Here is a 25,098-nt window from a genome sequence, read left to right as displayed (position 1 = left end):
GCTTGAGTTAGATAATGTCTCTTCAGCTAGTGCCTCCTCTAATCATTGTTATAATAAGTAATTGAAATAATGTCTCAAAATTTTTAGGAACGCAACTGGTACCTATAATAGATTACAGTGTCAGCTCATCATTAAAACATGCCATTAAGCTTTTGGCTGGGAATATTCAGAAGTGCAATTCTTAATGTATGTGGGTATCCGTAGAAGGAGGGACATAAACACTGATCCTCCAAACTCATCAGATCTGTTTCTTGGACCGCTTTGGTATCAAGATGCATTACTTGGATCAGTAACTGAGGCCATTGTGCTCTGAGATACATTTGACATAGGAATATGTATTCTTGGATATCTGCTTTTCATTTTCAGCAGGCATATATTTGGCACCAGAGCTCTATTGTCCCAAAAGTACTGCAATTTGAAGTTACAACCATACTGTTATAACCAAGGTACTGAACTCGGGGACATTGCAAGAGGAATTCAGACTACCTCTGAAGAAAACAATGTCTCAGTGACCCTCAGTCTAGCCAGTACCTGTGTAGTGTCTTACTTTGATACTACTAGTCAGTCTCTATCCTGGATGAATACTGCATATCTCCTGCAGAAGAGATCTTGCTGTCTTGTAGATGACCACAGTAGTAGATGAAGAAACCTAGATGCTGCAACAACTAGCACTCCATGTAAAAGGCCTAAAACTCTCACTTGTAATATAGTCTATCTACCTAATATTTTTGTAAAATGCTCCAGTGTTATAGTGCATCTGTAATAAGCAGACTTCTCCTTTCTGAGGAATCTGTTTTGCTCTTTGGTGATGAATCATAACCAGAATATTTTTGAGGCGCTTCAGTTTGGGGCAGTTAGTAGTTAAATAATGAATTTTTCAATAAACTTTAGTGGTAACACTGATGTTTATTCTTAAGATAGTATTAGCGTAAGATTAATTCAGGTTCTTGAGAGATTCTCACAACAGATCTTTAACTAAAAGCATGAGGAGGTGTAGGCACATGAAAAACTCCTTAAAGCCTATGTGGAGTGTGAATAATAGAATTATTTTAAATATTTCAGTCTTCATGATATTGTAAAATAAATTGTCAGGGTTCACCCTGGCAATTTCATAGGCTAAGAAGGGTTCTTTACAGAGAGAGGAAAACTAATTATGTGCCACTTATAAACGCATTCAATATTTATAATTATTTTATATTTAAACCTGATTTGGAGCTGTATGAAAACAGTAGTCATGGATGATAAATAAAAAGTCTGTGTACTTACAGAATATTGTACAGATTTGAAATTATTGTTAATATACTTGTTCTTCTAATTGTGGGAATGTGGTTTTCAGTCATTTACTTGCACTTCTTTAACATCTCTTTCACACACTACTGCTGTCCCTGGCATTGTGTATTTGGTTTTGTTTTTAATTTGCACCATTAGATTTACAAATTCAGAAATGAGTTTAAGTACCAGTGTGATTTGAGAACAGCTGTGCATGAATGGATCAGGAAGAGCATGAGGTTATAAAAATTCAGGATTCACCTCATCAGATCTGAGTGTCTAGGAGTCAGTTGTCTAAACTAGTCACCCTAGGTTCTTTAACTTGTCAGGGAAGGATAGGAACAGTTCTTTCTCCTGAGTTAGACGAATTAGGCTCTCTGGGTGACTATTAGAAGTGCTTTAGAAGGGCTGATTATTCAGACTTGGGCTACTCATTGTTTAGGGGTAAACCAAGTATGAGCTGCCTTTTCTTGCCTCTTTTCTTTCTATATTTCTGCCATCGTGTCCCTGCTGAAGCTAAAATGTGCTTAATTATGCGATTTCAGCAAAGCTTTTCTCACTGTTTTTTGCTGCTTCTGAATGCAGTTCAGTGGATTCATAGGTCTGAAAACAGTGCAAGTAAAGTTTTGTCTGTATTATGATTATTTCAAATACAGTGCTGGTAGGTATTAAAAACATTAAAGCACACAGAGAATTTTTATGTAATTAGGAATTCCTTTTGCTGTTTTGTTTCACAATTCAGGGAATGTAAAGCTGAAGGATGAATCACAAGAAGACTGCTTTGCATTTGAAATGCATCAGTCTGAGTGAATTTTGTTAAATATGGAATAGTAATCAAATAACGTACACAACTTGAAATATGCTGTTTTCTGCATATTAAAAGAATGCCTTGCAGTAAGTTTACCGAAAAGCAGATTTTGTGAAATGTTGTAGGAACATTAATATCCTCATGCCAACAAAAACATATTCTACTAGCATTATGCCTAGTCACTAAGTATTTTCCAGCTAAAAATAACAACAGTAATAGCTATTAAATCATCTTAAGTCTTTCTTATCTTCCAAGAACATTAAGAAAATCTAATCAATTATTTCATCTTTTCCCTACTGTCAGACAATGAATCAGTATTTATTGCGATTCCTTTTCATTTAGGCCTCAGAATTCCATTTTCATATGATTAAATAATTTTTGAAAGTGGCTTAGAAGAAACTAAGAAATAGCACACCTGTAACTTATGTAGCATTAGGAAATGGTCTTTGTTGTATGAGATACAGTTTGGATGTTAATGAAATAATGCACCTTCTAATGTGTCATTTTAGCTGTATTATGTAACTGCAGCCAATTCCAAACAACTAAAATATTGGTACAAAAAATGCAATTTAAAAATGACACTTCTCTGAATAATTGTATTGCCTATTCTCTTTCAGGTGAGACCTTCTGAGGCTCTAATTAGTCACCATTATCCCTGTACCTGCATTAAAGAATTATGGGTTCTCCTTATTCAACTGCTGGACCACAGAAATAAAGGGTCTCACACAGAGGTAATGGAAGAATACTGTTACATATGCATGCGTGTTACATATGCAATGCAGTTGCCAAATGTTCCCAGATTGCCATGAATGCATGAGTTCACATATGATGGAACTGAAGTTCATGTTTGTGTTAGGAGGACTGCATGCTAACTATAATGCTTTAGGTTTCCATCTTAAATGTGCATCAAGTCCTGATTCTAGGTTTGCAGTGTACTGTTTGGTAATGTTGTAGGGTACTGACAGAGTGCTCCTTGTACTGAGGAAAGTAAAGCAAAGGAACAGACTCTGAAAGCAGTATGGTAGAACAAAAGAAAAGAAACTGTCTTTACCCATTAGAAAAAAAAAAAAAAATATTTGCCATTTCTGTGTTATGTCATGCAATGATTCATCTCCAAGCATTAGAAACACAAGTACAGTCAGACCAATGATGTATGTAGCCCGTGTTTCGGTCTTTGATACCCATACATTAACTACTTAGACAAGAACAACCTGGGTTTTGTTTTTTGAGCCTGTACTTGCTGACTTCTTTTTATACCCCTTATACTTTTATTAAAAGAGCCAATCACTACCTGTTGTCCTTCCTTATACTGGTATGACTTTATATGACTTTTGATATATCCTACCTTCTACCTTTTCTAGGCTGAAAAGTCTTACTGTATCAGTCATTCTTTTTACAAGCACCATTCTCTTATCTGTGGTCATCTTTGTCACCCTTCTCTGAACCTTTTTCCATACTAGTAGATCCTGTCTCAAATGGCAGACTACCAGGATTGCATGTAGTATTCCAAGTTAGGTGGCCATATTGTTTTATACATTGAAATAATGATAATAACCCTAACCCTTTCCTTATATTTCCTAGTATTTTGATTTATTTTTTTTTCTTTCTTGACCTCTGGTTAGAATTGATATGATGTTTCCCTGAATTAATATTAAGAAATGTCAAAATCCTTTGAATTTTTTCTGAAATAATCTTTATAAAACCAAACCTACCCTCTGTGCAATAAGTACTGCACAGAGTTCACTTAGTATAGAATGAAGTAATTCACAGTAGAGTGTTTGTACTGATAGCTGTTTACTCATGAATGACAACATATGTAAAAGTATGAAGGTGAACCTCCATACATGTTAAATGTTTGCACTAGCACATTGAAGCATAAGTGATCAGCATTGATATCTGGCCCCAGCTAAGGTGGGTGAAATGCAGGTGCAAAGTCCCAGAGAGTTTCATATAATTAGGGATGGTAGGTACAGTCTGTAAGAAGCAGTATGTGGGATAGACAGGAATCTGAGCCAAAGAGAATTAATCAGTTTGTCAGTGCTAGAAGAGATTCGAAGTAAACCAGGGAATTTGAACCTCAGTTTGCTGTCTTTCAGACTGATTCTCTGCTATATACTACTATATTTCTCTTGGTTAGGTTAGTCTGCCACTAAAAGTTTTTCAAAAATCTGTTATGAAAGTCTTCATTAATGAACTCTAATTTCTCTCATCTGAGTGTTGCACCATTCTGTCTGCACGTTGGCATTCCAAAAGCTTGTAATTTTGTCTGTGAAGTTTCGCACCATGTTCCTTCTTGTTACCAAAGCTTGTCATTTCATGTTGCTTTCTACTGGCATTTTAGAGAGGACATTCAAAAGTAGCTCCTGGTTTTACCTGGTAATACTGAACGCTGCTTTTTTGTTATTTTCTTTAAATGACTGCCATCTCACTTATTCTCTATAAAAGCAAATGAATCAATAGGACAGTACTGTAGGCAAACTTGTTAACATAGGCTTTGTTATTCAACACAGTTTAAATTTAGTTTTACGTTTCCACAGGGTTTCTGGAGCTTGGTGAACAGAGCTCTAAAGAATATCTTTGAAAGGCTGAGTAGTTCTGAAAGGATGTCTGGTTTTGAAACAGTTCAGTGTAAAGACCCATTGAGTTTTAGCTGGTGGATTATTAGTCATCTGGCCTCACTCTGCCAGTTTGACCGTAATGGAAACCTAGATGAAAAGGTAGGTATGCTTTTTTCCTAAAAACCTAAAAGTTGTTGTAATTTATTGAGGTGTCTGGTTATGTTTGTTGATAGACAAAATACATGTTCTAATAAAGGAATTTTCACACTCCTTAAGAAAGTCCTTTGAGGTTGGTGGTGTTAAGGTGTGCTTTGTACAAGTCAGTAAACATTCCAAGAGCCTTTGACATATTGATGTTATATACCAGATATTCAGTAGATTACTGTGTTAAGAAAACTTGAAATATCCCAACTAGTTAGTAACACATAGACTTAATGATGTAGCATATGTTTTAAAACGGCCTGCCTGCAGGATAAATGCTTCACTGGTTTTGTTTAGATTATACCCCATAAAGTATAAACCTCAGACATTGACCGTGTAATTGTTAATCCTACTTTTTTACTCTTTAAACCAATGGCTTTGCTCTGAATAAACTCCACTCTAATAGCGTTCTCTTTGCATCACAGCAATGGTATGATGAGGTGTATATATATTTTTGCATATAATTTAATTTTCTGTGTTGGTATCAATAGGCATTGTCCAGCAACTGTTGAATTCCAGCTTCAGTTTAGAAAGTTCTGGAAGTAAGTTGCAAGTTATTTGCTTTTAGATGGCCTTATATTTTCCAGGTAGATGGAGCAGGCTAGTCCTAGTCCCTGATGAATCAGGTTCTCGTTTGTGAACCTCACTGTAAGTGACTTGATATTACCATGAATTCTGTAAGGGGCCTAGATGAGACCCGCACATCACATTCCTATACCTATAAGATGTATGAGGGCCATACTTGGTACTGGTCTATTAAATTCCTTCATGGACCTCAACATAGTTTTCTGCAGTTCTATGGTCATGTAAACCTTGGCCTTTAAGCCTCTCCCTAGTTTTAAATTTCCTTCATTGGGAAGGAAATAGGCACTTGGTGAAGCAGTTCATCCATTTTAAGAGGTGTGAAAGCTGTCAATTTTTCTTAACTGACCATAGAGGGAGCTGACTAAAAGCCAAAGAGATAGGTGTAGACCCAGAAATCTAGTGTTTTGGTTTATTGGGGCTTTTTGTTTCATAGTGGTTTTCTCACTCTGGAGAATTAGGTCATGCTGTCTTCTGTCATCTGTCCTTCTGTTCTTTTATCTTTTGCCTCACTGTAGTGTTTGGGGTTTTTTTGTTTGCTTGGGTTTCTCTTTTGTTTTGTTGTGTTTTTTTTCTTTCTGCATTTCAGCTAGATTGCTTATATTCTCTAGTTAGCCAAGCACCAGCTATATATTGCTTCTTCCATGAATTTGGCTTAATTGAAGTTTCTTGTAAAGTGTCTTTCATTATTTGTAATTTAATATTATTAATTTAAAGCTGGAAAGGTCATACCCTTTTCCTGTTAAGATCTTTAGCATTATTTCCTAAACTGACTTAGGAGAAAAGGTTAAAGCATTGGAACACATATGTAAACTGCAGATCTGTAAAAACAGAAGAGTCTGATCACATCAGGTGATCAGTTTTTTTTGATAACTTAAAATTCTCCCCATCGTCTTTGGATCTTTAAAAGCATTAGTATATAAACAGAAAGAATGAAAAATGCTGGACTTCTGTGAATACTTTTAATCATAGGTAAAATTAGACTTTCTAATAAAGTTAAGGATTACTTTCATTTATTTTTAACTTGCAAATTCCCTGATTTGTCAAAAACCTAAACTATAGAGAAGGCGTAACTCGCTGCTTGAATCCTTAGTTGAAAAACTCATGACCATTCTGGGTGACTAGAGGACTTGATGAGTGTATGATACTTATGCTTCCACTGCATGCAGGTTGACAGATCCTTAGGATCCCATGGCAGGCTGCACATTACCATGTTGTTCAGACTTTTCCAGTAATACCATGACAAAATGAAGCAACTTCTTACACAGTCATATGGTGAAAAATTGCAGACCACATCTGACTGTTGAAGGTTGTCCCAAGCTTTGCTTGTTTTTGCCCCATTACTATGGTAGTCAGAAAGGACCACAGTCCATTGTGTATTTCAGAGGAACTTTAGATAGAATTATTGCTTATAGAGGAGCTTAAATGAAGAGAAAGGTTATTCCCAGGTTGAATATAGAAACCAGGGTGAGGCAGATATTTATCCTGGGTTTCTTATATTTTATGCCCTAATCAAAATGCAGTGATACTGTTTACTTTGATCATTGGAATTTTTTCTTGTCTCTTGTACTGATACATACTATGTATTTAGCCTCATGAGAGAATATTTTTTGCCTCAGGCACTGTATTTAAATGAGCTAAGCAGATGTAGAATGGAAAAAAAGGAATTCCTGTTGTTCTTATTCTAAAGTAGGAATCTCGAGACACAGTGACAGGAAGTGACTTGTCCAGGATTAAATAACAATTTTTCCTTAGAGCCCATTTGTGAAAACATAATTTCCAAATCTCTATCTGCAAATCATGAGACCATCCTGTGCACACTTCTCTTGATGATTCCAGTAGTCTTTCTGTTCAAACTGTTAGCTGTGCTTTGCATCAGAGTGTGGTTGTGAATTTGTCCAGGGATCCCTGTTTTCTTAAATGCCATTGGTGCTTACAAAAAAATTCTGTCAGGAAGAACAGTGACTTTTCACACACAAGAATATAGTCTGTCATAGATAGTTGATCGTAAGTGTTTCTTCAGGTCTTCTTCCTCCCTCAAATTACAGCCTCAAACATTCTTTGAATATTTGAAAATAAAATAGTATGTGATTATGAATTTGTGAAGTCAGTGGAATTACATCAGGGCTCAGTGTAGTCCTGTTTTGTTGGTTAAACATCTGATGTGATAGCTTCATGACACATGCTTTCTTTTAATTAACTGTGATCAGAGGTGGGAGGGTGATGTGTCATGATGATGGTTATTCATGTGCTGTGTAGCAAAAATTGCCTCTAAGCCTATGTCATCTGTGGAAGATTTTCAATTTTTTAATGTGGTCTTCATGGCCTTGAGGTTATTATGAAAGCTTTTAAAATTCTAAATAGGTTTCAGACTTGCTTCCTTTTATTTCTTCCCCTTCAGCTCATATAATGTAATTTCAAACATGCAATGATTCATATATATTGAATATATATTTCATATACTTTAAACAAATATTCTTAAAACTAAAAAATTTTGGCCAGGTCTCCCATTTGAGACTCTGTTCTAAGGTATATACAGTACATGTCTCTTTCCATAACCCCTCACTCAGGTCTCACTTCACTCTTCTGAAAAGCAGGATTTGTACATTTAAAAACCAAATGGGACCTGATGAGGATATTTGCTACTTCTGAACATTGCAGGGGTCAATTTCAATATACTGTGGGCTAGGAAAATATAGGCAGAATTACCTGGGGCTAAGAATTCTTGCATTGCATGCAATAATGTGAAATGACTACATGACAAGATATGCAAACACAGGCTTCAAGATGAGAAGCCTAGAATGGCTCTTCCAGGTAGTCAGCTATTAGTCCTTGAAAAAGTTTCTTCCTGCAAACTCGAAGGGTCTTCGCTTACTTTTTTTGGTTTTAGCAGCACTTTTATGGACTGTAAAGTCTCTAGGTTTAGTTGGTTTTAGGACACATTGGAGGAGGAAGGAGATTGTTACAAGCCAGCAGGTTTGGAGTAAGAGATGTAGATTCTGTGTATTGTCTGGCAAGAATGAATTGTACACAGTTGCCATGCCATATTGACAGTGTAGCAGGGAATACTGTTAGGATGTAAATCTACCAGGATGTGAATGACACAGGTCTGCTAAAATATCAAAGATGATTGAGGTTAATAAAAAAAAGAGTGCAGCAGGTGGTTGGTGTCATTATTTCCTGAGTTCGGGTTGAACCTGGGTGCAGTCTTGTAATAAAATCCTGCTGGTATTAGGAGTTTGCCCTAGATTACTCCAGGATCTTGTAAAGTGATTTGCATACTGCAGCTGAGCTGGAACTTTGGCAATAAACATATGTTGTATAGATCGTGTGTCCTTGGACTATGTGAGTGCTAAAAGAACGTTCTGAACAAGCTGATCCGGATATTAAGAGGTCTTGTAGCCATTTAGTGTGAATATCTCTAATATCTACTCATCTCTTATAAATCTGACTTTAGAGCAGCTGACTAGGTTTACTTGGAGTCTGCAGTATGACCATGACAGTGTATAGGAGTTCACATAATGCCAAGCTCTAAAATACAGTAGACAAAAGTCTGATGGAACCAGAGAAAAATCTGATGAAACAGCTAGAACTGTCTGGGAATGCTGACTCTGTGCTTCCTGGCTTTTACTCATTATCGGAGTGCAGCCTTTACTCCTTGGCTACTTCTTGATGCATCCTGTCAGGATGCTTCTACTGACAGGATGCTAGCTCTGGTTTCTTGGTACAAAGGCTTAGGCATCAGTCACAGCTTAAGTTCTGTTTGCCACCCTAAGCGTGGTATGCTCTCTACTGTTCTGGCACAATTATTCGTGTTCCTGTTCTGTGACCTAGGTCAGGCTCTCCTCTCCTTTTCATTCTTTCTCTGCTAAAGCTCTAGGTTGGTTCACTGATCCGGTTCACACTGTGTCCCACAAACAGAAGTATCGGAACAACTGAGCAATGGCAGGCTACAGCTGTGAGGGCAAGAAGAACAGCTGGCAGGATGAGGAGGAAGCAATAGAGACTCCTTAATTGATACAGTTCAAGTTCCTGAATTGTGAAATCACAGCTATAGTGTAATTTTCTGCAGATCTGTCCATTCATATTTTTTCCATGGATGGTCCATAGACTGCACTTGCTTCCATCTATAATCTTTCATAACTCTTGTTGTGCAAAAATATAAAGCCACCAATAGTCAAATTATCTTATGTATTAGTATATCTTTTTAAAGAGTTCATCTTTAAAATTCTCTTGGTATTCTAAAGTTCTGTGTGGAATTGTCACGAAGTCACAGCATGAAGTAGCGCAATCAGTAGCAGAAGAGGGTGGGGCATGATGGTGTTGTTGCTGGAAAGTAGGTATATTTCAATTACCAAAGCATAAGATGCTCTTTATTGTTAATTCTATACATTTACAGAATAGTTATCTTCAGAATAATTCATAAGGCTTAACAGTCGTGGTAGCGGAGGGAATTAGTATAAGGCAGGACACTGATGAAAGATCTGTGTTCACACATCTAGTTATCTACACAAGCTACATATATAGCTGAGTGTAAGAGATTTTTTTTTGTTTTTCTTGGACCTAGAGTTGGAAGTACGTTGGCTTGGTTGCCTTTTTCCCTGGGAAATAGTAAATAGTCTTAGTTGCAAAACCTTCTACCCTTTAGTTTCCTACTTTGCCTAAATATTTTCTTTTCCCTTCCTTATTAACATGCTTCACCTTGCAACTCTCTTACTTCAGTAGCTCGGTCTAGTTGATTTGAATGGTTAGATCGCTGTCTTCCCAAGCTGAAGAGTATGAATTATCAGCCATATTTGACATATCCTGTATTTTCTCTTATCTTTATAGACCATTACCAAATGGCTAACTTCTTACTGAACTAGCTAAAAGAATTCTTAGTGTTTGGCCTAGGGAAATATAACTTAGAAGTCTTTTTTTCATTGAAAAGGGAAAAACAAGAAAAGGTGAGATTGTACCTCTTCCTCCTTCTTACCACTTATATCTTCCTTTTATAGAATGTTAAAGAAATTGTAAGATGTACTGCTCAGAAATCAAAAACGCCTGAATGTTTTGCTTCTTTACTTAAAGCGAAGGTTGGGGTTGTAAATGAGTCAAGTTAAAGCAGTTTAAATTGTGTCCTCCTTATGTTTTTGCTCTTCATTTGGTTTTGAGGCCTAATTTTTAGAATAGTTATCAATTACATTCATAAAACAAAAAAGTTACTTTCAGTGACTACTACAGTAAGCAGCTATGAAATGAAACATTTCTGGAAATCTCTTGCTTCCTTATCTTCATGTTGTTATATAATGATTCGTGTGAGGAATACAAATGCTATTTCTTGCTGATAATCATTATTTTTCAGAAACAGAAGGAATCCAACTGGAAATTTGTGGAGGAACTCCTTAAAAAATCCACTGATGCTCAAGTAAGTGTGTAAAGGAAAAAATAATGAACAAGGTGTCAGGGGTTCTTTCAGGAAAAGACACTACATGAAACAAAGTCCACCTGATAAGTATATTTTGGGAATTCTAGTGTTTTTATCAAGGTAAATGAGCATCCTTGATGTAGGTGAACTATGGCAGCATACAGTTCCCTCCTTGTTAGCAGTTACACTTGCTTAAAAGTGGTTGTGCTTGATGCCAAATTGTCAGATAAACGAAGAAGATAATTATCCTGGAAGGGTAGGTATATGGCTACTCAGACAAGATGTATTCAGAATAAGAACTGGATGCTTAGAAAATGTAAACCAGATACTGAATGTGAGGATATCAAGTTGAGGAGACATGATGAAGGCGATAGTAAGTTGCATTGAAAATTCAGCTATATCCTCATCACAGCAGGAAGGTGACTTGCCTTGCTGTGCAATTTGTCTTACAGGCTTGAATTGAGCTCTTACTGATAAGGTTCTAGTTTCTGAGCACTCATTTCATACCTTATCATTTTTCTTTCTGCAGAACTGTTAATGCAGTGCTTCATGGCCCAGAGGTCAGAATTGACCTCCTTTTAAAATGCTTTTAAATATGCTGTTCATCCTGCTTTTAAATACGTTACGTTGCAGCTCTATAAATTTGTTCTGAAGTTGCATGGTACAGGTTGCAAATGCTGTATCAGCAACACTTATAAAAATTTTTGTATGCTTAAGAAGGGAATAAACATCTTCCTCAGATGAAAAAAAAAGAATCTCCAAAGTTCTGTTATTGAAATTAGACAAGGAAACAGTTATTCCTTTTTATTACTATTGCCTTGCTCATAGCAGCAACTGTGGTTGAAGCTGGAGTATGGAACAATACTTATTATAGTTTTTACAAAAAGATATTTTGTAGTTGTTTGGATAGTTGATTCATTAAAGTATTAAAAAGTTGAAAAATCCTGCTGTACGTAAACACATTTGTTTATGTAATCTTTCAGCTTGAAAGGTTAACTCTTTTTGAATGATTTCACAGTATGCACCTGAATACACACTGTGTATATACATTAAAACTACAGTGATAACATCACTTATTGGGTGCTTACTACTTGTGAGAGAAACTGGAGAGGTTTAGGCAAGAGGCATAGAAATTACGAGTAGCTTATTAGGTATCTTCTTGTGTTGCATTTTTTGTATGTCACCAATGTCAGAAACATTAAGAAGACACGTGTAGTTAATGTTTTTATTCAAAATATTTGTCTTTTCTTGTGAATATCTTTTTGAGTAAAGATTACTCTGGAGTATATGTAAAAGATACAGCTTTTTGATGCTTCTGTTAAACAAGTATTGAATTTAGGTAGTTTAGCAAGGCAGCTAGATGGCCAAGTTCAGAAGATTTGAATGCGTCAATCATGAGACAGTCATATGAGGAAAATACCTGATTTAATTTCTGAAGACAATCGCTGTTAGAATTAAAAGCCTCATTTGCCAAGGACATGTTTGCAACTGTTACCAGTTGTCTTAAGAAGCTTTCTGGTTTATTTTCCTTGCTTGTAGGAAATGCTCCTCGGAGAACATTAGTCCCTATGTGTGCATGCACAAGTGCATGTAGGTACTTCTGTTGAAAAAATGCATCTTGCTTCCTATCTCTAAACACCAGCCTTCTTAGCAGCATCTAGGAAGATTTTCTTTTATCAGTAGACAGTGTCTGTCTTCTCTGCTGATCTGTTGGCTTCATATGGCCAGTCTTACCTTTTATCTTATCCTTTTATATCTCTGAGTATTTTTGAGACCAGAAAATGTAAGAATGAGAAACACAATGGGATCTCAAGAAATAAACAATGAAATGGAACATGGAGAAGCAGGAGAAAGCAATAGGGAGAATAGTGCTCTTTTGAATGAAAAACAGGAATGTGTTGATGATACTACCCACTAACGCATGGCTTGTTTGTTAGTGCAACCTACCTGAGCCATACTTTTCAGCATATATCCTCTGTTGTCTATACTGTGCACAGTAATAGCTGTGCAAAATAAGTTAGAAGAAATGATAGTGCAGAATTACTCATTTGCAAGAGAGGTCAGGAACTGATGGTTAGAAACTTAATTTTTAAGTATATGGGAGCTTAAAACCTAATAATGTTTACAACATACTATGTCCATCATCCTTTTAAGGCACCTGTGCTTGTTGCTCCCTATCTTCAAAAGGTTGTAGACTGTACATGCTCAGGAGAAGAATGGGAATATGGAAAGGAAGGGGAGGAAATGGAGGTGAAATCAAGTATGCATAATTCTGTATGTTCAAAAGCATCTGAAAAAGGTGCAGATCATACATTTGTAATGTAAATTGGTGATCTCTCTCCTACAAGTAACTGTCCATTTTGCTTCATGTAAGCTTCAATCTCTGTGTTATGAGAGATGATAGGCAGTGTTGCAGACCTGGGTTTTGAGGTTAAGGTAGCGTTGTCACAGAGAAAAGAATAATGATGAATCACCAGAAGCTGGAGTTAGCTTTAACATTCTTAAGACAGCTAAGTATTGGAATGACTAACCAGTGTTAAACCTACAGCATATTGGTAGTTTCAGTAAAACTGTTTAGTGATTCCTACCAGTGTGAGCCACCTTCATCCAGCATATGCCTAAATCTGTGGGCAATAAAGACTTCCTGAGGAAGGTATCCCATGTCCAGGTGAAGCTGACAGAGGAGTGCTGCAGTTCCTTGTCTTCAGGTAGGAACTTCATAAGGTTATAGCCAGCCTGTTCCTGAGTAAGGATAAGCTGTGAAGATGCTGTTCAGGTTAGGGGACCAATGGGGATGTGAAGCAAAACTATTCTATTTGTGATCTGTAAATAAAGATGGGAACAATAATAGATACCTGGGAAAATGCAGAGTGCTGCTTCCTTGGATACATCCTTTCACTTTCAAACAGTTGATACAATGATGGGTTTCTCAGCCCAGGAACTGCTCTCTTTATAATTCTTGATGGATAGAGTTGAAGGCAATTGCTTGTTTGAAAGATCTCCCATCTGTAACACTGAAAAAGGGCATTTATGGGGAAACTAGTTACATGAGGTATTCCCTACCTCTGCTGTAACTTGGATTTCTGTTACTGGGCTAATGAGAAATGTATACCTGGTTTACAATGCTGTTTGTACTACAAAATGAAAATTATACTAGGAATATTAACAGCTGTATTTGTATATCAGGCAACATCAAACTGACTAAATTCATGGCTTGTCAGTGTAAGAATTTATGTTTACAAAGTTGTATTGTGAGAATCAAAAGCTTTTTTTTTTTTTGTAAGAACTAATAGCAGTCTGTCTTATTAGCCTTCTCTCATTTTAGAAAATAAACGCTTTGTGTTTTTTCATTTCTGCCTCAATTTTGTTATACCTTCACTATATTTTCTTCTTTAATTCTTCTCTAAAGGAGATACAGAAGTATTTGTTGGAGTTCTAGGAAACTAATTTTGTTACTACAGTAGGAGGTCATAAGAGAAAAATGTTGTGTTTAGATAATACTATCATTTTGATGATATCTGGTGTTCCTCCCTTCTGTGATAAATTAAAAGCTGACTACCTCAAGAGTTCTGATAGTATATCCAGCAGTGCAAGAGACCATTTTAAGCCAAAGAGCAATGAGAGAATCTATTAATCCCAGGGATATTTGAAGTCTGGAGAACTTTCATATTAAATTTGAGATAAATCCTTCAGTACTATCTCTGTTTTGGAAACATCTGAAACTATTGTTGGTTAGATAAATAATGGTTGAAATTGAAGCTGTTCACAATAACACTTTTATTGTTGAATTAATTTAACTGAAGCAGTCACTGTTTGTTGAATTAGATCCTAAATATAATCCTGTGCACAAGTTAGAGCTTTAAGACTAAGCATTCTGTTTCTAAAGGGTGTATGTTTTGATTTGGTTGTTTGTTTTCTGGGGGTGGTTTTTTTACGTCTTTCATAACTAGATAGCTCTCTAGAGAAATAGATATGTTCAGCTGCAATTTTTTTGGTCTTATATCGTAACTCTTTTATTCATTAAAAAACAGCAGCTGTAGAAAATGGCTGAGGTTCTGACTTTTTTTTGTATACTATTGTTATTTAGGGAAGACTACTAGTTTAATAGTTACAGTTATGTTATACATAAAAATAATACTTGAAAATCACCTCTCTTGTAGCCATTTTTATTATATATGCATGCTTATTCTGTACATCTTTTAGCAAGTCTCTCTTCAAGAGTTTTCTTTCTTGTTTCAGTGGGTTTTGTATGTTATATGTAATGTCTTGTATATATAATTTTCTACGACAACTGAAACTGTCGTTTCAATTTTAAAGTTGCAGAAATATCATAGAATCATAGAATAGTTAGGGTTGGAGAAGACCTTAAGATCATCAAGTTCCAACCCCCCTGCCATGGGCAGGGACACCTCGCTCTAAACCATATCACCCAAGGCCTTGTCCAACCTGGCCTTGAACACTACCAGGGATGGAGCATTCACAACCTCCTTAGGCAACCTATTCTAGTGCCTCACCACCCTAACAGGAAAGAATTTCCTCCTTATATCCAATCTAAACTTCCCCTGCTTAAGTTTTAACCCATTATCCCTTGTCCTATCACTACAGTCCCTAATGAAGAGTCCATCCCCAGCATCCCTATATGCCCCCATTCAGATACTGGAAGGCTGCTATGAGGTCTCCATGCAGCCTTCTCTTCTCCAGGCTGAACAGCCCCAACTTTCTCAGCCTGTCTTCATATGGGAGGTGCTCCAGTCCCCTAATCATTCTCGTGGCCCTCCTCTGGTCTTGTTCCAACAGATCCATGTCTTTTGATGTTGAGGACACCAGAACTGAACACAATACTCCAAGTGAGGTCTCACGAGTGCAGAGTAAAGGGGCAGGATCAGCTCCTTCGACCTGCTGGTCACGCTCCTTTTGATGCAGCCCAGGATATGGTTGGCTTTCTGGGCTGCGAGCGCACACTGCTGGCTCATGTTCATTTTCTCATCGACCAACACCCCCAATCCTTCTCCACAGGGCTGTTCTGAATCTCTTCTCTGCCCAGCCTGTAGCTGTGTCTGGGATTGCTCCGACCCAGGTGTAGGACCTCGCACATGGCATGGTTAAACTTCATGAGGTTGGCATCAGCCCACCTTAACAAGCGTGTCAAGGTACCTCTGGATGGCATTCCTTCCCTCCAGCGTATCAACCGAACCACACAGCTTGGTGTCATCGGCAAACTTGCTGAGGGTGCACTCAATCCCACTGTCCATGTCACCAACAAAGATGTTGAACAAGACCGGTCCCAACACCTATCCCTGAGGGACACCACTCGTTACTGGTCTCCAGCTGGACATTGAGCCATTGACCACAACTCTTTGCGTGCGGCCATCCAGCCAGTTCTTTTTCCACTGAGTGGTCCATCTGTCAAATTGATGTCTCTCCAATTTAGAGACAAGGATGTCGTGTGGGACAGTGTCGAACGCTTTGCACAAGTCCAGGTAGATGACATCAACTGCTCTACCACTGTCCATCAGTTCTGTAGCCCCATCATAGAAGGCCACCAAATTGGTCAGGCAGGATTTCCCCTTAGTGAAGCCATGCTGGCTGTCACCAAGCACCTTGTTGTTTTTCATGTGCCTTAGCATGCCTTCCAGGAGAATCTGCTCCAAGATTTTGCCAGGCACAGAGGTGAGACTGACTGGTCTGTAATTCCCTGGATCATCCATTTTCCCCTTCTTGAAAATGGGGGTTATATTTCCCTTTTTCCAACTGTTGGGAACTTCACCTGACTGCCATGATTTTTCAAATATGATGTCCAGTGGCTTAGCAACTTCATTTCCCAGCTCCTTCAGGACCTGCAGATGGATTTCATCAGGACCCATGCACTTGTGCACGTTCAGATTTTTGAGATGGTCTCGTGATGTGATGAGATGAGATGTAAGTCTAACATCTCCAGGATAATAGGAAACTTGTTGTGTAACAAGAGAAACCCCTGACCTACTTCTAGCTTTCAAATAGACCTAAACACTATACAGGCCTGGAATTTTTAACAGCATAAAATAAACTAGAGGAATAAAAGGATATGATATGGTTTAGAGCGAGGTGCCCGTGCCCTTGGTGTCCGGTTGCAACTTGGTGATCTTAAGGTCATTTCCAACCTTAACTCTTCTATGATTCTACATGTGTGAAAGTCTTTTCTTAAGACAACTACATACAAGCTGGTCCACTAAACCACTTTTATAGCCAGTGGAGACAATAAAGCTCTTCCAGAGCTTGTCATCCTGTATTTATCCCAGTGTCTAAAACAGGATAATTAAACACGTGATTTCCGTCTGAGTCGGGAGCTCCTAATATCCTAGTTCCCATGCAAGTCCAGTTTTGCTGATATCAGAAGTTGGATTAAATGAATCTCACTCTCAGTATCCCATGATTACAACCTGAACACTTGACTGTGTTCAAATTGGTTGACATTTCCTATTTTCTTTCCTATGAGCCACCTTCTTTTTGTGTGCAAACCTCCATCCTTCCCCCACAGTGTTTCAGACTCTTATTTGCCCTTGATTTAGAGTTGTCTGGGTTGTTAGCTTTATAGCCATGTTGCACAGGGTTGAGAAGGAGCACGATTCAGACAGAAGAGATTTTCCTGTTTGGAACACTGTTAAGACAAACATGAGCTCTCACATAGTTGTACTTTCTCTCTGTATCAGTGGCAACTGAGCTTTCTTTTGGACTTGCATAACAGAAGGGCTGAAGTGTTAACTTGCATGCAGTATAGCTAATGCCCCCATATACCTTTTAGCAAGATTATGCACCATGCAGTCATGTTGAAGTTAGATTCACAATATTGAGTTGGCTGTTATCTTAATGTGTCTATAATTCTACGGATGCCTGAAATAGTGATGAACTGTTATTGGCTGGATTGCAGGATGCAGTTGTCAGCTTTTATCTTCTAGCTCATGGCTTGTATTAGCAGATGCATTGACTCAATGTTATGTAATTTAAATTAAAAATTATATTAGGAAATTATTCTTAAGAGTCTGGTAGTATCAGGTTTATATGTAGACAAGGTGATGCTCCCCACCTACAATGAACTTCTTACTCCCTTTTTAAGACTGGTGTGTTAGAGGAACATTTACGAATGCATCTTCAGTGCTGTTTAACTTTGTGTAGTTCCTGGGACTTGAACCTCTCTATTGTCACCATACTCTGGGATTATTACAGCAAGAACCTGGTAAGTAGATGATTATATAACAATGTAGAATTGCATGTGGACAGTACCCCATTTTTATTAATTAATTCTGATTCTCCTCTAGCCAAGCTTGATGGCTATACTTTTGTAAACTATATTTACAATATTTAGTAAATAGCAGTTTCCCTAGATTTGCTATATTTAATTAAGAAATCATGTTTAAATATTATGTTCCATTACGTCGTGTAACAATAGAATTAATTACAGTTTGGTTTTGACTCTTATTTTTCGTCAAGATTACTGATTTTAAGATCTTGTGAAGATAGTTGCAATGTCTTTTTTTATTTTTTATTTTTTTTTTTAGTTGTGTGGATTGCATCTTATTGCGTTTGGGATATTAGCATTTATTATTACTTACAATCTTTCCTGTTTTATTTATTCTTTTAGAACAGTTGCTTTACTGTTCCTTGGCTTGGTCTGAAGGGTCTGGCAAGTGTTAGTAAAACTTCTTTGTTAATGTTTGAGTTGGCGAAAAGCTGCTGTTGTGAACAGCAGGTCCCCACCCTATACAAGTCCAGCAACAGTTACTTCATTTTTCTCTGTATTTTGGCACGGATGATGAAGGAAGCAGAGAACAGTGGCATGCATCCTTGGAAACAAATTAAAGGACGGTATGGCCCATATTTAATTTGTCTTGTGTTGTAAGAGGTCTAGTCAGTCAGACTGAATGTGGCCCTTCCAGCCACACATCAAAGCAAGCGGGGGTACTGTGCTCATGAGAAAGTAAAGGGGATGAGGGAGGGATCCAGGATGATTCATAATTTGAAGAAAGCAGTTGTTCCCTGAAGTTTCTGGTGCCAGCAGAGGCTGTGACAAAGTCCAGGAGCTGGGTCCAAGAATCACCTTGGCATCCATAGCTTGTGATAGTTTACTTTGTCCCACAGGCCAGGAATTTGGTACACTGGCAACCTATGCAGTGGTACAGCCCTATTGCCAGACAGATTATGTAATTAAAGCACAGAAATTCTATTTGAACTGCATGCAAGCCATGTATTGTCCAAGAACATGCAGATTGGTTCTTGCTAGGCCTGCAGTTTATGTTTCCATTTTCTTTGTCATGGTTTCCAAAATTTCTCATTATATTCTTTTTTGAGGGTTTTGATTTTTCATTTCATTTTGAAACATACTAATTAAGATGTACACTCAGTCATGATATAAAACCCCCCATAAAATATATATGGCCTAAATAAAAATCCTGACGTTATATAGATTTATTGAATGCTTACAACTTTTATTATAATAATGAGATTGTACTGATTATTTTTTTTTCCCCATTGGTTACAGAAGACTTAAAAATGTTTTTTTGGGGGGTTGTTTTGATTTAAAAAAATGTTAAGCATTAATAAAATCAATCAAATTTTTATTATGTATTTTTTGTATGCAATTAACAAATACAGAAAAGTTACACATGTGAATGCACATCTGCTTACAAAGTTACTTGGTATGTTTCTTTCAAGAAAGGGAAAATATAGCTAATATTTATGTACACTTCACAAGTTGCTACAGTCAATAAAGTTTGGATTTAAAAATTGTTACATACAAACAAACATGGTGGATGTAATTAGTAATTTTAATTAATCTGTTCTGGTTTTTACTGAAAGCAAATTATTTTGTGCTATTATAGCTTGTTACTTTCCCTAATTTACGAGGGGGAGTAATAATAGATAACACACACTGTGTCAGTGTGCTCAACCAGTATTCACCTTCTCTGCCTTGGATAAATCAATTACACAAGTAGCAAAATTTAACAGCCTGCAGCTATGATTTTGGGATGAACTCTGTTTTCAGCAGCTAACCAAGCATTAATTGATGCATGAAGAACATAAATGCCTGCCAGTAATAATTTACTATTAAACAAGGTTAATTGGATTTGCCATAAATTTTGGTGGCTAAATTTGATAACCTCAGCACCACTTCCCACTATTTTTCCAGGTAGCAGAACAGGAAAACGGCACTTATGGATGTTTACTTACTGTATGTGGAATGTACTTTAAATTAAAGGTGAAGGATATACCCAAGGTTTTAAACACAGAAATCAAAAAGTTAAGCAAGCCATTTTCACCTTAATCCTCTGTTGTAAGAATAGTGACATTTTTTAAAAAGTCCGGATCTGAGCAAAAGTCATAGAAAAGAGATATGTGTAAAAGCTTTGTGCTTCTTGTCAACCACTTTAAAGTTGCAAAGTAGCAGTGCTTCTCACCATCAACTACATATGACTTGAGCACTGTCATATAAGCAATGCAGCTTAAAGTTTCTTAATAACTTCCTGCCGGTGAGTGGATTCTTTCCCAAACACCTTAGTTTCCCTATTTTCTTCCAAACTTGTGGTCCACACTCCATACAGTAGAAGTGCAGTACAGGTCAGTAAAAGAAGGGAGTTTTTTAGGGAAAAAGTTGGGGTACTCTAATTGTTTGCTGTTGCAAAGAGATACCATTTGGCAACTTCCTTTCTTAGGAGCCATTATGGGCTAAATTTCATTGATGTGAAAGCATGGTGTGGAGGACACCCATCACAGACAAGGTAGAGAGAGTCTGCTCATAACTTTGTGCGCAACTTTGTTGCATAAGGGAGAAGGGTTAGGATGTACCTGGAGTTGAAAACTTAGCATGTACCTTGTATTAGGAGCAGAAAATAAAATAGCATTTTTGTTCCAGGAGTAGTACAAGAGGAGAGGGAAAAGGGGATGGTTAAAACTTAGGGGTTATTGAAGAGGATAACTGTAAACTAAAAGCATGGAAATAAAATTTTAGTCTATCAAGCAGATAGAAAATTGCATAGTTTAAGAAAAAACTTTCTCTTTCCTGTTTTTTTTTGGTTTGTTTTTTTAATGTAGAATTTATTCCAAGTTCCATCGGAGAAGAATGCAGGAGCTGACAGAAGTGGGGCTGCAGAACTTTTTTAACCTGTTCCTCATGCTGGCAATTGTTGCAGAAACTGAAGATATAGTGAGTCGAGTGTTGGATCTTTTGGATTTCCTGACTCCATCCTCCCTCACTGTGTCTCAAAGAGCTCTCATCTGGAGAGGTCATTTTGCCTTCATTTTGCTTTATGTTGAGAAGAACATGGACATTAGTGTTTTAGCTGAGAAACTCTCAAATGCTTTCCATGAGAAGGCAAAGGAGTTCTTAGTAACCAAAAATGACTACACACAGAAACAAAATCTCTGGACTGTACTTTCTACCTACATCGATGGTGTCCAAGAAGTGTTTGAGACCAGCTGCTACTTAAGCCTTTCTGAGGAAAAGTTGCTAAATGATGGCTTTACTATGCTGCTGCCTGCTTGTCGAGGAGCTGAACTGAGTATGGTCCTAAATTTTCTTCAGGTTGTTCTAGCCAGACTTCGGTAAGTTATTTAGTTAAATTGTGGATATAGACCGGTGTGTTGGTTTTGTGTTTAGAGTTAAACTGTAGTTCATATTAACTTCTTACTGAAATAGAGTAAAATTTAAATCTCTGGAGTACTGTGCATGATATATGTTAAATTTCCAAATCCACCAATACCTCACTATATTTAGACTCTTAAAAATGTTTTCTTACTATTTCAGGACACTAGGTTTGACATCCCTGATATTTTGTTATGAATTAGTGGCTTTCTAGAAAATCATCCTGTTCTCCTATTTCAGACAATACCATCTTTGGCATAAGAAATTTCAAAACTATTATCTGTACTAAATTACTTAAATTGGGTGGGTTTGGTGTGGGATTTTTTATTGTTATTATTATTCACTGAATTTATTCTAGTTTTCAGTCTCTTTTTTTTTTTGTAGTATTATAATTTTTCACCAGGGTTGCAATAAAATACAACAGTTATGGAAATTTAAATAGTTGTCTGGGGGTTGATAGGAAATAAGGAAATCGTATTTTACCACTTTCAAACAGTTTTGCTTTGATGTACCTGTTCAGTTTTCAACATTCACAGTGCCCTTCAATAAGCATATTTTTGTCTACTGGTGCCTTTGAGTAGTCCTCCAGTTTGAAGCCCTAACTGCTTTTTTTTCTATAAGATATTACGAGGCAGCTATTGATCTTCCATTACTTCAAATGTGCAAGACTGAAACATGTGGAAAGAGCTGTGAAAGGATGCATAACAGGAATAGTGGGGCCTGTATGCAAGATCTCTCTTTAACTAGATTCTTTGTTACTGCCTAGTAGTTTGACTGCAGCTGTCAATAGCTCATAGATCCCAAGACAACTGTTTTTCTGGCAGTCTTTTGAAAAAAGATGAAGCACAAAACTAAGTTTAGTTGATTTATTATTTAGTATTTCAGTTCAACTGAATGTATTTACTGGAATAAATCAGAGACTTCAAAAATACTTTGACATTTTTTCCATTAGCTAACACACGGCATTTGTTGTGTTGTTTTTAGAGATGAAATGGGGAAAAATTTGAGACTGGTGAAAAAGTTCCCTATTTCATAACTTGACAGTATTTTGAAGCTTTCCAGAGCAGGGGGTTAAGTGGTCCTCTTGTAAGATAGGGAGGAGGGCATAGAAGTTCATTGCAGACTTCTCAGGTCATTGCATACAAGGTACAGGACAGTATTTGTACCTTTTCTTACAAAAAGCAGGTCTGTTGAAATATTTGAATTACCAACATACTCAAATACTAATTGGTATGAGAGAGATTGTTAGAGCCTTGTATTTAACAATTCTTTATTTTAGCTTCTGTATTTATACATTTGGTTACATTTACCTGCCTATTTATCCCACCTACAGAGAAGCTGAATTCGTTATTGTTTATAAAATGCTTTGATCTTCGGGTTGGATGGAACATGAAAATGTTACGGGTTCTCTCACTCACTTTGACAGACTGACTGCAAATAAGCTTCTGTTGCTATACAAGTAGAACAACACTGAAACCACTTTCTTGATTCAGAAGATTTGGATGACTCTGTGCCAACCAGATGTTAAACTATTATTGGCTTAACCAGACTGATTGGTCCTGGTCTGTCTGCAGACTTGCAGAAGGATAAATAGTTCAATGCCACTCTCTCTCGTGTTTTGAAAAATCCAGGCAGATATAAGATAGTAGGTCTTTCATAAATGTAATTTTTCTGTACCCTGCACTCTTAATAATTTTATAACTGCATGACAGGGAATTTGCAGGTAGGAAGTAAGTCAGATCACTGATTAAAGAGAGAAGCTGCTCCCTCTAGGCTGTTAGGAAATAATAACTTCATGTGCCACTTTCTGCTAACCCCAGATGATAGCTCACAGGAGCATTCTTTATTGCTTATTAAGTAGCATTATGAAAATACTAACTTGGTTGCGTTAACTAAATGCCTCAGTATTTAAAGCTTAAAATGACAGTTTTAGTGGTCCCCTTTAACATACCTTGTTGGATTGCTAAAATCACATTCCAGGTTTCCCAGTTGCTTTTATTTGAGGGTATGGTAAAAATGGCAATCTTTCATTTACAGAGCAAGGTGTAGCCAAAAGCTCTTCTTTAATTATAGCTATTCATGCTGCTATGGTTAAGGGTCTGTCAGCATTTCCATTATCAACCTTTATTTTCAAGGGTTTTGTAACATAGTGAAAACTTGCTCTGGGCTAAAACTTGGCATATAAGGTTTTGAAAGGGCGCTTGTTTTCTTCCTGTCTTTTTTCTTACAAGACATCTGAAAAGATGCCCCCACCTTCACCATTTTTACAGTACTGTGTTTTGAAATAACCCTTTCCATGTTTTTCTGGTATTTTTCTTGTCTGCTAGAAAAGTATTGGTAGCTTTTAGTTGTTCTATTTTTGATTGTTCTATTTACCTATGTTTAGACGGTTTTAAATAAGCTTTTTTAAACAATTTTTTTTATTATTATTATTACTATCATTATGACATTTTGGCGTCCATATATTTAAATAGAACTATGACTTGGCAGGAGGACTCATTTTTATCAGAGTTTGGTATATGGCAAGTTGAACATTGGAAACAAGATGCTACTTGCTGGCACTTCCAAGTATTTGATCTTCATAGTGAGATTCAGTATGAAGTACAAGATTGTATTTTAATACAGTCTCCATTTTGAAAATGTGTAAAATAAACAACAAACAATAAAGAAATTCCCCAAAATAAAAATGCAGAGCACTTCTTTCCTATGTTTACTTGGAGCATTCAGCTTCAAGATCAGACATAATTTTTCACTTTATTTTTTCTGTTTTTAAGCAGTGTTTTAGAATGCAGGTTTTTTTTTTTGTTTGGTTGTTTTTTCTTTGTTTCTTTCATCTTTAATGAAAGGTAAATTCAGGGTGCTTGCCCATATGTTCTTTTCATTTGTTCCAAATCTCTGGCACTAGTCATTTGAATACATTACAACAGAAAAAGAAACCCTAGGTTAATAAAAATACAGGCATTTAATGGATTTGACAGAACTCACTGTAAAAATGGACACAGACTCAAATCTGTTGAGTGCCTGGAAACAGCAGGTTGTAGCATCGCAATATGTTATTCTTTAAAGAAGTGCTTGAAACATGTTCAAATGTCTTTTATTGTAATCTGGTATTGCTTTGACATGAGCTTTCTGTTATTGTCATTATCCTGGCATTTGGGTTTTGTAGTATTAGCACTGAGTTACAGGTTTATAAAATGCTAGTACTTGTCCAGCTGTAAAATCATTGCTGTGCTCCAGACATTTTTGCCTAGTTTCAGGGAGACTTGCCACTGATTCCCGTAGGAGAAATGAGAAGTACCGCAGACGTAATAACATAATAAATGGTAATTTTATTTTAAAAACATTTCTGGCATATTTATGCCCATTTGTACTGTTCTTCCAGTGTTGAAGGACACGAAAAGTTATTGGAAAATTCGGTAAAATTCATAAGCTCTACAGGAATACTAATCAGATAAACCTGTCTCTAATTAAAAGTTAGTTTAATAATTGGGCCATAGAGAACAGCAGAACTGGATGTTTCTATCTGTTAGAATGTGTCTAGCCTTGAGGTTGTGAGAGAAATCACTAAAGGAATGGATTATGCAATATATTTTTGCTATGGAAATTGATAGTAATTTGTAATTTTTGTGTGTGTTACTTGCCTGTGGGAAGCTTTCTG

At 36.8% G+C, this 25,098-nt stretch overlaps 1 protein-coding gene across 3 annotated transcripts in view; it reads left to right on the top strand.

The window, feature by feature from the left end:
• The window catches only part of MMS22L (MMS22 like, DNA repair protein), a 96,970-nt gene that overhangs the window by 15,815 nt on the left and 56,057 nt on the right, over positions 1-25,098 (top strand). For all 3 annotated transcript variants that reach the window (XM_061369848.1, XM_061369847.1, XM_061369849.1), the window contains exons 9-14: positions 2,695-2,808; positions 4,615-4,794; positions 10,763-10,825; positions 17,919-18,038; positions 18,444-18,667; positions 20,891-21,400. In XM_061369848.1, coding sequence (XP_061225832.1) covers positions 2,695-2,808; positions 4,615-4,794; positions 10,763-10,825; positions 17,919-18,038; positions 18,444-18,667; positions 20,891-21,400 — 1,211 coding nt within the window. The remainder of the gene's footprint in view (positions 1-2,694; positions 2,809-4,614; positions 4,795-10,762; positions 10,826-17,918; positions 18,039-18,443; positions 18,668-20,890; positions 21,401-25,098) is intronic.

This window comes from Neopsephotus bourkii, unplaced genomic scaffold (assembly GCF_033783945.1).
Source record: "Neopsephotus bourkii isolate Nb327-2 ecotype Australia unplaced genomic scaffold, CSIRO-AGI_Nbou_v1 NB_1511, whole genome shotgun sequence".
Taxonomy (NCBI): Eukaryota; Metazoa; Chordata; class Aves; order Psittaciformes; family Psittacidae; genus Neopsephotus; species Neopsephotus bourkii.
Note: the sequence above shows the minus strand (reverse complement) of the source record. Positions and strands in the feature narration are given on the sequence as shown.